Source organism: Mustela erminea, chromosome 12, assembly GCF_009829155.1.
Source record: "Mustela erminea isolate mMusErm1 chromosome 12, mMusErm1.Pri, whole genome shotgun sequence".
Lineage (NCBI taxonomy): Eukaryota > Metazoa > Chordata > Mammalia > Carnivora > Mustelidae > Mustela > Mustela erminea.
Genome location: NC_045625.1, coordinates 49,174,211 through 49,189,391, shown reverse-complemented (window position 1 = coordinate 49,189,391; position 15,181 = coordinate 49,174,211). Strand labels below are relative to the sequence as shown.

The 15,181-nt window shown below is 42.7% G+C and overlaps 1 protein-coding gene across 2 annotated transcripts in view; it reads right to left on the bottom strand.

The window, feature by feature from the left end:
* Window positions 1-15,181, bottom strand: part of SLC24A2 (solute carrier family 24 member 2) — a 248,718-nt gene that overhangs the window by 15,889 nt on the left and 217,648 nt on the right. For both annotated transcript variants that reach the window (XM_032308954.1, XM_032308955.1), the window contains one exon: window positions 7,061-7,150. In XM_032308954.1, coding sequence (XP_032164845.1) covers window positions 7,061-7,150 — 90 coding nt within the window. The remainder of the gene's footprint in view (window positions 1-7,060; window positions 7,151-15,181) is intronic.

The window sequence follows — 15,181 nt, the reverse complement described above, 5'->3', positions numbered from 1 at the left end:
CTGAGCATGGGCTCCCGACGCGGGGCTCGATCTCATGACCCTGAGATCATGACCTGAGCTGAAACCAAGAGTCAGATGCTTAACTGACTATACTACCCAGGTGCCCCACAACTCCCTTTAAAATAATAATCCAACCACTATGCGGGGGTTCTGAGATGATAAAGAAGAGTCAGGTATCAGCGCCATAGAGGATTTCATTCGTTAACCATATTCAGACCCAGGAGATCAGGTATGTTGACAGGAGGATTAAACAGATAATCTTAGGAAAGAGCTATAGGGACCTTGAATGCAGGCTCTATATGATGTCTGTGAGCACTGAGCAAGGGAGGCAGAAGAAGGGAGTTCTAAAACTCAACTGGCCATTGGCTCCAGGGGCCAGTGCCTGACAATGGTACCAAATTCTGTCTCAGATTTGCCTTTGGATTAACAACTGAAGGTTAAGGATGGACACCCAGTGTTCCCATTTTCTTTTGCCATCTCCTAGTGTCTGTAACCCACTCTCAAACACTTTCAGACTACTGTTTCCATAGGAAAACTTGATTTGGGGTATTTTGGGGCTTGGTAATACAGGACTATAAATCAGCCAGGCAGCTGTGGAGAAACCAGCAGTTAGGGAATCACAAGTCCAAGGTCTGGCTTTGGCATTTATTAAGAACTTGACGTACTGTTAAGTTAACCAGTTGTGTAATGTCTTTGATCCTTGCTTTCTTATACTTAAAGTGGGGATGATAATATCTATCTTACATTGGTTGGGAGAACTAAAAAGATGATTTGTGGAAAAGCCCTTTACAAATAGTACAGCATTACTGAAAAGCAATGGGGGACATTTATTATGTTTGATTTCAGTCTTAGCCTCTTTTTTTTTTTTTTTTTAAAGATTTATTTATTTGAGAGTGAGAGAGAGAGAGAGCATGAGATGGGGGAGGATTAGAGGGAGAAGCAGACTCCCTGCTGAACAGGGAGCGCGACACAGGACTCAGTCGCTTAACCAACTGAGGCACCCCAGGTGTCCTAGTCTTTGCCTTTTAACACTGAGGAGGTCTATTTTGGACAGCTGGTCTAGTGTTAGCTGGAGGTGCCTTCTATTCTATTCTAGTCTATTCTAGTCTAGTCTAGTCTATTTTTTTGCTTCTCCATTCTCTTGAGCAACTTTTTTAAGGAGTCTTCTTGGGACTTTCAAAAGCTTTGTGTGTTTTCTGGAGTCGGCCAACTGCAGTGTTGAAAACTTTAAAACTAATGTTTTCAATAGCCTACTTGATGACATTTGTCATTTTTGGAAAAAAGTTCAGAGGGCCAGAGTAGCATGTAAGAAATAAGGATTTTTAGGGAATTGAATGTAACTCATTTTTAAATACCTTCTGTGACTTATTAGTAATAGATTCATTTCCATTAACTTAAAAGCAGAGTTTGGAGCTAATTTTGTTTTGATGGTCAGGTTGGCTCTAGAGGCTGTCTAGCAACTAGTTTATCCGGTCTTCATGGAGTAAAGAGTCACTGTTCTCCATCAGAAAGGAAGTCCATGGGGGCGCCTGGGTGGCTCAATCAACTGTTAAGTGAGTGCCTTTGGCTCAGGTCATGATCCCGGTCCTGAGATCCAGCCCCAGCCTGGTGCTCCTGCTCAGTGGGGAGCCTGCTCCTCCCCCAGTCCTGCTCTCTCCCAAATAAGTAAAATCTTAAAAAAAAAAAAAAAGAAGAAAGGAAATCCATGTAAGCAGAATCACTGCTTTGATCACTATGGTCTCCCTAATTCACAGAATATTGACTGGTATTTAGTACACTCTCAATACCTATTTGCTGAATAAATCAGTCAATCTGCACACTTAGGCGATTTTACTGGCATATTTTCCACCAATTCTCCTAAGAAAATTAAGTAAGAGTTCTGCACACGAGTGCCCTCTTCCAGCAGAACTCTCCTTGATGACCTATTTTTTGGGTCTGAAGTGGAATGAAATACTTTCAGAGACTCTGAAAATGCTGACTGAATGACTGTCATCCCCAATAAATAGGCTGATTCCTCGAGGGAGTTCTGAAGCAGTGACTATTTTAAAACAACCCTTATATTTAGAGTTCGAATGGCTCTACAGACGGAAGAAAAGCAGAGACTGAAGAGGGGTGGTTTGGTGGTCAACAGGGATGGCGTGGATACAAGGAGACCTGAGTGTCAGCGTCACCTGCCGCTCCCAGTACCTGGAAGCCAACTTCCCCGAGCCTCAGTTTCCCTCTTTTGTAGAATGGGGATAACAACATCTACCCTCAGAGCTGTTGTGAGGATGAGACGGAGCAAACAGCATAGCGTCAGGTAGAAATAGTCAATAAATATCAGCTATGCTAACTCAGACCCGACTTCTTTCTCTTTCTAACGTATCAGACGGCAGCCACTGGGCTCTGGCTACAGAGACCGAAGCTGGTTAATAGACGTCAGCCTCTGATGTGGGAAATCCCCAGGATAATGAAGGCTTTTTATTGCCCATCCAACTCATGATGAATCTGTGCGGCTCCTAGAAACACTTTTGCTGATGGAGAGAGCTAGTCTCCTAAGCTCATTTTAAGAACGTTTCACTGCATTTGGCTTTTGTTGAGTTAGAGGCAAGATGACAGGCACGGAGATGAGATGGGGCTGATCGAATCCATGGCACCAGCCAAGTTAGAGCTAGAAAGGACATCAGTAGTCTCTTTGGGGGGGTGGAGGGGCGGAATTCCTTTGTTTTCCAGTGGAAGTAGATGGGGGGGGGCTACTCAGAACCCAAATCCAGTGCAGCTCTGAATATTGCAGGAGGTGTTTCCTTGCCTTGGTTTTTTTTTTTTTTTTTTTTTTTTAAAGATTTTTTCTTTATTTATCTGGCAGAGATCACAAGTACGCAGAGAGGCAGGCAGAGAGAGAGGAGGAAGCAGGCTCCCTGCAGAGCAGAGAGCCCGATGTGGGGCTCGATCCCAGGACCCTGGGATCATGACCTGAGCCGAAGGCAGAGGCTTAACCCACTGAGCCACCCAGGTGCCCCTTCCTTGCCTTGGTTTAAGGAGGAACTGTAAAAATGTCATATTGTCGAAATGAGACACAAGGTTGTATCTGATTCCCAGAATTAAGTTCTCCTATGGGTTTTAACTGTATGTTCTCATCACACAAGAAATTTATTAATTTCTTGGGGATCTTGGGTGGTTCAGTCATTAAGCGTCTGCCTTCAGCTCCAGGTCATGATCTCAGGGTCCTGGGATCAAGCCCCGCATCGGACTCCCTGCTCGTCAGGAAGCCTGCTTCTCCCTCTCCCACTCCCCTTGCTTGTATTCCCTCTCTCACTGCATTTCTCTCTGTCAAATAAATAAATAAAATCTTAAAGGTTTTTTTTTTTTAAAGATTTTATTTATTTATTTGACAGAGAGAGAGAGATCACAAGTAGGCAGAGAGGTAGGCAGAGAGAGAGAGGGGGAAGCAGGCTCCCCGCTGAGCAGAGAGCCCAATGTGGGGCTCAATCCCAGGACCCTGAGATCATGACCTGAGCCAAAGGCAGAGGCTTAACCCACTGGGCCACCCAGGCGCCCCTAAATAAATAAAATCTTAAAAAAACCAGAAATTTATTAATTTCTTGATGCAAAAACAATAAAAAGTAATAAAAACTAAGGGAAAAAATGCATGAAGCAGCTTATGTAAAGGGCATTTATATTTAGCCAAACAGTCGCTATATAATGGTATTAAAGAGCATTTATTGCTGGTAAGACTGCGGAAAACAAAACAGTTGAGCACTAAATGGTGCATTTGTTATCTTTCTGGCTTTTATAGCTCAAAAATACAAGCAACAGAATTAGAGCTAGACTTCTTAGAACAGAATCTGCTATTTTGATCAGCTGTCTGGAAGTCTTAAAAGAGAAGAGCATTTCTATAGGAGAAAAGAAAGGGAAGCCTCTCATTCATTACTAGAAAGCAAGGTTTCTCTTTATGTACTTTATATTCCTGGGCCTTTTGGTAATTATTATTGTTCTAACCATTGTGTTTGTATTTTTCTATAAGAGAATGAAAAAGAAGCAAGAGTGTGGAATGAAGATAATCTTTAAAAAGGACAGAAAAAGATGGAAGTCTCTAGACTGATGTTTTCTAGAATGGCTAAAGAGAGAGATCTAGAAAGGAAGTGAGGAAAAAACCCCCACCACTTTTTCTTTATCAGTACATGAAGGAATACAAATAATTATTAAGAAAAACCATTACATGTTATAAATGGCAAACAGTCCTTCTAGCCTGGCAATCTGGTGGCTGAGAAGCCACTCCTCTTCTGAGGTATGATTTCTGGCCAATATTGGTGGCAAATGACTGTCAATGAATGCAGGAAATCATGACTTTGGGGCAAGTGGAACTTCTTCCCAGGATCAGAGTTTTTAGAAATATCCAGGTAGAATAATCTGAAGTTAAACCATCATAAAATAATGAAAGTAGGGGTAAGATGAAGGATCTTGTAGGAATCGTACTGGATATACTAACTGACATTTCTGGTGGTTTTTCCCCAATGATGTTATATGTTCTTTTTCTTTAAAAAAAAATTTAAGGTGTAATTCACATACAGCAAAGTCTAAGTTTACATCCAGTAAAACTCATCCTTTAAATAAGTATGTAGTTCTGTAGTTTGGGTAAATGTGTTCAGTCCTGTGTCCTGTTTCTCCACATCCTCATCAACATGTCTAGGTTTTTGAGTATAGGCATCCTAGTGGTTGTAAACTAGTATCTCATGTTTACTTTATTTTATTTTATTTTATTTCTTTAGAGAGAGAGAGAGAGAGCCCGTGTAGACGAGTGGGCTGGGAAAGGGGCAGGGGAAGAGCAGAGGGAGAGAAAGAATCTCAAGCAGGCTGCACACCCAGTGCGGAGTCTGACATGGGGCTCCATCTCACAACCCCAAGACTGTGACCTGAGCTGAAATCAAGAGTTGGATGCTTAGCCAATGGAGCTGCCCAGGCGCCCCTTATGTTTGTGTTTATTTTTATTTATTTTTTTTGAGGTCCTAGAATAATATTAACTAACATTTATTAAGTGTATACTACATGCCCATCACCAAGCAGTGTTTTAAGTGCAATATCATCACATTTAGTGCATTTATGTTTATTCTGAAACAACACTCTCTCTTGAGATACAACTCACATACCATAAAACTCACTTCCTTAAATTGTATATATAACTGAATATTTTAGCATATTTATAGACTTCTAGAGCTATCACCATAATTTAAATTTAGAACTTTTTCATCATTCCAGGAAAAAAATCCTGTACCCATTAGTGGTCATTCCCCTTCCCTCCAGCTTTCCCAACCCGAGGCAACGATTACCTTTCTGTCTCTGTAGATATGCGTATTTTTCACATTTTATGTCAATGGACTCATTCCAACATGTGATCTTTTGTGACTGGCTTTTTCATTTAGCATAATATTTTAAGGGTTCATTCACAGGTACCAGGTACCAATACTTCGGTCCTTTTGATTGTGGAATAGTATTCTATTGCATGAATAGACCACATTTTGTGTTTCTGTTCATCAGTTGATGGACATTTGGGTTGTGCCCACTTCTTTGGCAATTATGAATAATGCCACTGTGTGTATACATTTTTGCATGGATGTTTTTGTCTCTCCTAATTATATAGGTAGTTGAATTCCTGGGTCCTATGGTAACTATGCTTAACATTTTGTGGACTGTCAAACTGTTTTCTGAAGTGGCTGTATTATTACACACTCTTACTGTCAATATATAAAGGTTCCAGTTTCTATGCATCCTCTCCAACACTTGTTATTTATTATCTGTCTTTTTGATTATAGCCATCCTAAGTGAGAGCAAAGTGTATCTCATTGTGGCATTGACTTGCATTTCTCTAGTGAATAATGATATTGGAGCACCTTTTCTTGTGCTTACTATCCATTTGCGTATCTTTGGTGAAATATCTATTCAAATCTTTTGTCCATATTAAACATTAGGATTCCCATAGATGCTTGGTCTTTTTATGATTGTTTTTTTGAGTAGGCTCCGCACCCAACATGGAGCTTGAACTCGTGACCTTGAGATGAAGAGTCATATGTTCCCACTGAGCCAGTCTGGTGCCCTTTGCCTTTCTATTATTGAGATTTAAGAGGGTTTAAAAATTATCTATCTATCTATCTATCTATCTATCTATCTATCTATCTATCATCTCCTACATAGAAGTGCTTTTTCAGATGTATATGATATATATTTTAGGACTATATCAAAGGACGTTTGGGAAGTTTGAAATTTGTGTAGTTTATAATGGAGAAGAAAGACATGGGTTCTGGAGTTTTAGAGCCCTGGGTTACAACCTCAGTTCTGTGAGCAATTTTATTATTAGCTCTAAGCCAAACTCCTTTATCTGTAAGTATAGATAATAATAGCAGCTCCTTCGTGGGATTTGTGCCTCTGTACAGGGTGAATGTCAAGATCATGAAGACAAGTGATGTGAATAATCCAGCATGTGGTATCTATTCAATCAATAATGGTTACCACTATTATCTCTGGGAATGTGAAATGTTTGTGCTTCCTTCTTTCATCCATGCATTACAACAAACAATTCCTGACAGTTTATTCTTGTGATGGCCACTAGGACTGGCACTGAGTTCAAAGTGGTAAAAGCAAAATACATCATCATTCTAGCAAACTACGGTTCAAGGCAGAGACTGTTTTGTCTCCAGGTCTGTTCCTAGAGCCAGTCTGAAAGGCTGGTGAAAGCATGACGTGAGTGGCTGCCCAAGAGGAAGTAAGTACCATGGAGTCAGGTGAAACCTTGACATTCCTCCCAGATCCAGGTAGGCCTGGATTCAGGCTACAGACGGCAAGAAGAGCTGGGGTGACCTCCTCCACACGGGTGTCCAGGATTATGCTGATCTGACTCCCCACCACGAGAAAAGACCAGGAGGTATGGGGAAAGTTCAGTGGGAGTAAAATCATCTAGTCTTGGAATATGTACCTTGTCTTGACAGACACAATACTATTCTGACACTTTCCCGAAGCAACACATTGACCAACCCTTTGGCAACCATGAGCAGAACCAGGCAGATGCATGCTCTTCTCAAGGTCTTACCTGGTGTGCCCACCAGACCATCAAGTAAGAGAACACAGCGATCCAGGAGATGGAGCCAAAGAACGTGATGGGAAAAAACTTTCTTGATGACTGAAAGAGAGCCAGGAAGAGGTGGGAGCATCAGTGCCATTCATGAGGTGGACCTGAGAGACCAAAGCTAAACCCACCAGAGACACTACTCCCCACCCCACCGCTGCCTTCCATCTTTGTAGGCTCAGCACACAAAAGGCCCTACCTACTCTTGGTCAAGCAAGGTCAAGCAAGGTCAAGCCCCTTCCTGGGTCAGGAAGATTCTGTCTTGGGAATGTTGGCTGGAGCCAAATCATCACCAAGTTAGTTCCTGGGATGGAAGTCTCTTAAAGACAATGTTTGTTCCTGCTGCTGGCTGCTCAGATGTCCCCCGTCCCTGTCCTTCCCAAGGCCTGGTCTCTCAGCCTTGGCCTCAATCTCTTGACCACCCCATAGCCTTCCTCCATCTCCTTTTCCTTTCCTCTCGAGTTCATCAGAATTGGCTTCTATTCTTCACCCCATGTATCCTAGCAGTCCACTGCCCAGAAAGCCTACGTGATTAATTGCTTTTAACAAGAAGAACCAATAGGTCCCCAAAGAGGTTCATCTTACTGTCCTGCAACTTACTGGCAGAAGCCACAAAGAAGCTATCACCATAGTTTCAATAGATTCCTGAGGACACAGCCACCCTTCAGGACATTTGAACCACTCTCACAGAGTTAGAGTAGACAGAGGCCCGGCGCACTGCTCTTCACAGAGGTGGTGGAGTCGATGATCTTGGGATGGTTTTCTCTCCTGTTCTCCAGCCCTGACATCCTAATGTCCATTTCTGCTTTGAGCGCTGGCCTTTGTGCCATTTCAGGCTTATAGTGTGAGCACTTTTTATTTTTATTTTAAAAATCCAATGATAATGAACATGTGTTATATTAGTTTCAGGTGTACAATACGATGATTCACCAATTCTATACATGACTCAGAGCTCAGTGTGAACACTTTTAGTTTCTTTCAAATGTTAGCCAAAAGCAGACACTCAAAATGCAGTGTTTCTTACCCGACCACACTACAAAGAGAACAGGCTTGCAGGGGTTGTATTGGTGTTTTGTTGATAGCTTTTTCTCCAACATTGGGGCCCTTTAAAACAGGCTCAGATAGCAGAATGCCCTCAGCCTCTCACCTGTTACTGCCAAACATGTTTTATTTCAAAGCTTTCCACTACAAGAAACAATCTCATTTTTTTTGCTTTGATAATGCTATCCAATTTTGTCCCAAGAAGTGAATTCTGAAGTTGATTTGGATGAAAGCTATCTCAGTTGTCTTAAGAGCTGACCTTGGGCAGTCATACAGAATGCTTTTTGTCATAGCTTTTGAGAGATTCATTAGAGGAAAAGATAAACTTGTACCTAGCAATGTTTTGAATATCTAAGATAATAACAAACACAGTTTCTATTGCTGCAAACCAGGTGTATGTTCTTTTTACTAATTTTGAGTTTTCAGTACTTTTTTTATTATCACACACTGTTCTGTTAAATTTCACACTAACCATTTCTTTTGCTTAACGAGTGCTGCTTTTTTGGGGGGGGTGCTTTTTGTTAGCAGCAGTGTTTGCAAGACCCATGGGCTTGATTAAATTGGGGGAGACATCAGGCCACACTGAGAAGGAGGAAAATATCTTGGCTAAAGACAGGCTCCAGCACTTTAGCGAGTTATGGAAAAAGAAAAGATCATCAAGTTTTCAAAGAGGACACTGAGACATTCACTTCTGAGGACAAATTCCTTTAAAGTTGATGATTCAGCTGGATTTTGGAGACCAGATTTTCCAAGCCTTAAATTGTCAAAGCTAAGAAGGCATGTTTCTCCAGACATAGTGTTTAGCTGATTGGAGTCCTCATTCTTTTCCTCTGGTCACAGTTTCAGGATCCTAAGTGGGATGAGAATTTCATCTCCTGTGGCCAGGCTCTGTCACAGGGAAGGAAAAGGCCTTTCTTGGGACATGGGGCCACATGAGACTGGAGCAGCCACCAGGCTGTGAACTTGATTTGGAGCATCCTTTGAGGGAACAGAGTACCATCTTCGTACTTTCCGGTACGATGAATGTACTGGAGATCTTGGGAGAGTTTTCATTTCATACATTGCTCATTTTACAGCTTTGATCATTTATTAACTATATAATTATTTTTTTTCTTTAGTATGCCTTTGCACATCTGTATATTGAGTAATGGGACAAGTCAGAATCAAATTATTTGAACCTATTTCTCATCTGAAAAACATCATCTCTGCACCACAGAACATTCCTAGGCAGAAGGTAGAAACTTTGGAAGCAGGCTAAGGATATAAAGGAACTAAGTTCACATCAACATGCTAATGAAAACCTCTTTCAAGGATGCTTGTGATTCTTGATCAAGAGGCCAATTAGTAATTAATGAACATCTATATATACTTAGTATTGTATCAGGGGCTCAGTGACAAGAAATTAAAGATAGTTTTATCGGTGAGTTTCCAGGTCTTCACCATAAACTAAGGGTAGGTAAAGGCCAGATACCTTCTCTGTACTCAAATCTTGAACTAGACCTGAAATTCAAACCTAGGTCTCTCTGACCATCTGGCATATATACCTGATATTTAGGTTATACTGATTTGCTCTTAGAGAAAAACAGGACCAGTAATGCTCAGAATATGCCCAGCTATAGACATGATGATGATGATCATAGTAACACTAGCCTGTGCTCTGAATGTCAGAAAATACAAGGAGCATCGGGGAGATAGAGGCTAGCATTCCAGCTGAACGGCCATCTGCCTCACCCAACCTCCCATATTGTTCCTGATTGGGAAGCATCAACCCTTTAAGCATCGGCGGTTCAGTTAAATGTTTCCCAACTACCTTATCTTTCCAACCTCACAGCCCAGGTAATTCCTTTTCCTTTCATTTTTTCTGAACGACTCCCCTTATTTGGATGCTATGGTCTCTTATCCCAGACATCGCTCCCCAGTCGCACTTGTGCAATTATCCAGTTCCCAGTCTCACTGGAAGGAAGAAAACAGCCCTTGAAGCCAAGGTCTGACATGTCAATTTCTGGTTAGTCATGGTGGCTCATCCTAACATCTGCTGGGATGAACCTCATCCTAATTAGCAAGAAAGCAAATTGTGTCCATGTGCCCGCCATTTTGTTCCCAGTATAATGGTTTATGTGTATAATAGACAGCTAATGTTCTCATTAGAAGCTTTTAGTACATCAGTATGATACTTTCTTGGCTGGAAAAATGTTTCTGGACATTAGCTGGTTGCACAAATTGGCCATATCCTTACTGATTTAAATTTGACAAATATTCATTGAGCATCTATTCTGTGCGAGGTTTGGGGACATACATATCTAACAACAGTCCCCCAAACAATCCTGTGACAGATTAAAAGCGTGTTCTCTGGATGAATATGACCAGTACTGAAATCTCTGCTCACTGATTACCAGACATGTGACTTGAGACAAATCATTCCACCTTCTAAGCCTCAGCTTTTTCATCTGCCAAATGGGGGGAATAACAATATCTAGTTGTTCTGAGGATTTGGGGTCTATGAAGTGTCTACCAAAGTGCCTGGCACATAGTAAGTGCTCAGATAATAGCGGCGGTTGTTTATTAGATGATGTTCTCTTTGTTTTGGTTTTTAAGAGACAAGGAAACTGAGGTTCAGGGAGGTGGAAGTGGCTGCCAAGACTGGGCTGAGGGGTCTTGGCTTTGCCTCTCATTTGCTGGGTGAGTTTGGACAGTCACTAAACCTCTCTGGGTCCCAATCCCCTCCTTCTTGCTCGAACTGTGCTCGGTACACAGCAGACCCAGTAAATACTTGGTGAATGAATCAATGACAGGTATGAATTGCAGGAACAGAGCTGACTTCTTAGGTACCTCCCCCGTTCAGATGGTCACATTTTGATGCATTCTTATTTTATAAGATCACCCATCCCAAGTCAGGAGCGCACATAACTTTTGGAGGTCTTTATTTCCTTTACTATTTTCAATATTTATCAAAGACACATTCTTCATTAAGGTTTATATTTTAGTTCTTTTGCTTTGAAACCAAAGCCATTATTTGAAGAAAATGATGAAAGTGAATTAATCGGAAGTGTGTGTAACCCAACAAACACTGTCATATAATTTGCATATAAATGAAGTGGAAAGAAAAGCAAGGGGGAGTACTGTTTACCCTGAAACTGGATGGCTACTAAAAAATCATGTTTTCCTCGTAATTGCTGTCAAGGTTTGGAACGTTCATCTCCACGGATAATTCAAAAACTACTGGGGAAACAGAGCTGCCAGGCCCTCCGGAGAAGCCAACGTTTATTAATTAATAATTTTCTCCTCTCTTTTTCTTCTCCCTTGATGTTTTTTCAGGAGGGCCTGGTGGCAGGGCATGAAGGCCGTGGTGGACTGCCAAGACGACCACAGCACTTCCCAGTTCTTCTTAACAAGAGGCGAGGTCTGTTTCCCCACCGTTTGAATCTGGGCTGGTCTTAGGACTTTCTTGGACCAACAGAACATGGTAGAAGTGACAGCATGCAGATTCCAAGCTAGATCTCAAGAGGTTTTGCAGCTTTCACTCATGCTGCCCTTGGAACTCAACCATCGTGCATGTCAGCTCCGGCTTGCCTGCTCAAGGGTCAGGGACCAAGTGAGGCAGAGATGAGCCTTTTCCGCTGACCTACTCCTAGACCAACAAGCCCCAGCCAGGTCAGTGAACAGAACTGTCCAGCTGAGCCCAGAACAAATGGTCCATTCAGAGAATTCTGGACTAAAAAAATTGCTTCCTTTTTTAAGCCACTACATTTTGGGCAGGGGTGTTACACAGCAGGTGATCACTGATCCAAGATCAAACCTACTGAAACTTTTCTGTGCTAAGCATGATCAAAAAGCCACTTACTGGCTTTTGTATCAACTGGCATGGTTTCATTCATTCTGTTTTGTATATTCAAAGGAGGGCCATATATTTCATATGCCAAATCAGCATGCTTTGATATTAAACTGGGACTATCCTTGGAAAACTGGGATGTATGGCCCCTTAGATCTGCAGTGTTGTAGTAATGGTCATCTCTTTATGCTTTCCCTAATCACAGGATGTCACAGGCGGCAGGGAGTGGAGAGATCCGCCCTCTATTTTGTAGAGGAGTAAAAGTGAGATCCAGAGTTGAGCAGTGACTTCCTGAAGGCTGAACAGCTCATGAGTTATGTGGGGTTATGTGGGGGTATGAACCACTGTGGTCATGGTTGTAGAATGAGAATGCTTGTGGATTCAGGAGACTTCTGCTTGGATCGAGCCCCTGTTGGTGACATGGCTGCGCAGTCTTGCTCTATAGTCTATGCCTTGTTTCTTCTACTAATTTTAGAGCTCCTTAGAGATAGGAATTGAGAGTTCTGGGCCTTCACCTGTCGGACACAGGCTTGATGCTTGGCACGTAATAGGTACTCAGTAAATATTTGGCTGAGGACATTTTAAAACAACCAAATGTGAGATTCACATTTTTGCTGGGGTGAGCCCACAGGCTATATAGAAAAAGAGAGGAAAAAAAAATCCAGTCCATCCCAGGGATGGCGCTTGGCCTGGCCATGCAAAGGGCAAGAACCTCATTGGTTACCCCCGCCCAGGTGCTGGCTCTCGAGGCTTGTGCACAGCGAATGAACAGTGTGCGGTATTACGGAGGAGAGCGCCATGAAGCTACATCCTTTTGCTCCGTACCCCTGGGGGCTCCAGCATCAGCCAGCAGAGCTGCTGTGAGCCGGGTTATGACTTGTGTGGTGGAATCCTGTGTGCTGTCCAGGAGCGGCTGTTTCAGAGCTTTGATCTCCCCTAAGAGCGTCCTTGTCCTGGGAGCTCAGATCACGGAGACGATCTGCACTCTGCCAGGCCTTGCCCTGGGGGTCCCGGCCAGCGTGAGATAAGCCCGGGCCTCGATCACTGGCATCTTCCTTCCAGTCCTGCACCCTTTGCTGACCGCCCCAGTGGCTGTGGGCTAACTCCTTCTCAGCCGTCCATCAGCCCCCTCTGCTCAGCGCCATGCTGCACCAGGCCTCCCGCAGGGATTTAGGAAAGCTGGTCTGTCTCTCTGATTTTCCTCCGGGGAGCAAAGCAAAAACACGGGTCTGAACAGCAGAACAATGGAAGGACGGAGAGATAGAGAAGGCATGTGCGAGAGCACACGTGAGCACGCACATCTCCAAAATATCACTGGGACGTGAGCCGCGAAGAAAGTTAACTCGTTCCAGCTCTTCGGCTGGAGGTTGCCAGGAAGCCTAGCCTTTGCATGGAGCAGATCTTCTGCAACTGTGTCATGAATGAAGAAACGGAAGTCTTGCTTTAAGTGAGCCACACCTGTTACACGTCCCCTTCACTGGGAAGCCTCTATTGTTGGGAGTCCTTACACGAGGGGGTCCTTTCCTGGCCTGTACTTGACAAGACGTGGCTCTCCACTGGCTTGGATCATTTATAGGCCAGGCCAGTGGGACGGGATTTCTCTTTTCTCTTCTGTCTTCTGCGAGTACAGAAAGTGGATCACCACGGGGCTCTTAAGATTTGGGCTAAATTTCGCCATATGCGACCACGGTGTCCTCTTGTAAATGCTCTCAGAAATAATGTTCTTGGACTTCCACCTTCTGGTATCATGAAATAGGAAGGGGGAGCCCAAGCTGTGTGGTCACGCAGACCTGGGTGTAAATCTCCGCTCCATCCCCAAGGAAGTAATCAGGCAGGAGTTGGTTAACTTCTTTGTGCCTAAGTTTCTTTCTACTTATGCCAGTAATATATAACATTATATGTAAGGAATAGAAATATAAAGTATATGTGTGTCTGTGTGTACACATACCTATGCTAGTTGTTCCCTGAGGCTGCACAATATAGCTTCTTGGAAGTACATGGTACGTACTAATGGACAGTAGGTACACACCTTGGTTGAATGAGATATGTGTGTAGACCCATAATAAAAAGGACAGCTACTTCTTATCATTAGTTCCCCTACCTCTGGGGCACTGGTCCAAGAACCCAGTTTTGATTTGATCTCCATTTAGATTGGATTTTGGTGCTCATAAGATGGTATTGTGTTCAATGTCCTAGTACATACTAATGGTAGGAAAGAATGTTGATTAGAGTAATAAGAACAATACAGGATGGAGAAGATACGCAAGCATTTATACTACATGAATGCATTTCTTTAAATGATTGTTTTGAATTGAATGAATAATACACATGTACACAAATACTCAATAAAATAAAATCCGAGTTCCCCTCTTGCTTCCAACCTTCAGTTCCCCTTCTTAGAGACAATCACTGTGGTGGTTTTAAAACATGGTTGTCAATTCTTTGACACTCCTTCCATCAAGGGTGTCCTAACCTCTGTGACACCAATGTATTCTAGGTAGATTTTTTTGTCTCCTTCCCTCTAATCAAGACAAACTTATGATTGCTTTGACCACTACACTCTAGTGGAAATGACTGTGTGTGACTTCTGAGATGAGGTCATCAAAGACCATGCATCTTCTGCCTTGGGCCCCTGGGATGCTCATTATTGGGGCCCTGATTTCTCATCAATGATATCTGGCTCTCTTGAGGCCATATGTGCAAGGGAGCCCCACTTGCATGGAGAAACCACAGGTAGGCTCTCCTGTAGACCATCGCAGGTGAACCCAGCCTTTGAATCATCTCTGTCCAGGTCCTAGAAACATCAGTAAAGAAGCTTCCAGATAAGTCCATTCCACAGCCATTCAAAGTCTTCCCAGCAGAGGCCCCGAGATGTTGTGGAACAGAGACACGCCAACCCCAATGTGCCCTATTTGAATTCCTGATCTACACAACCCATAAGCAGAACAAAATGTTTGTTGTTTCTGCACCACTAAGTTTTGAGATGGTTTGTTTGTCCATAGATCGGATAAGTTGAACCATCACTATTATTGTGCACCTGTCCAGAGAGATTTCAGACATATATAAGCATACACATGTTCATGTGTCACCCCCTTTTCCTCTTAAGGCAAAAGGCAACAACCTAAGTATACTGTTATATACCATATATACCTATATACCAAGTATATATATATATACCTATATACCAAGGAGTCAACTAAACAAGGATCTACTCA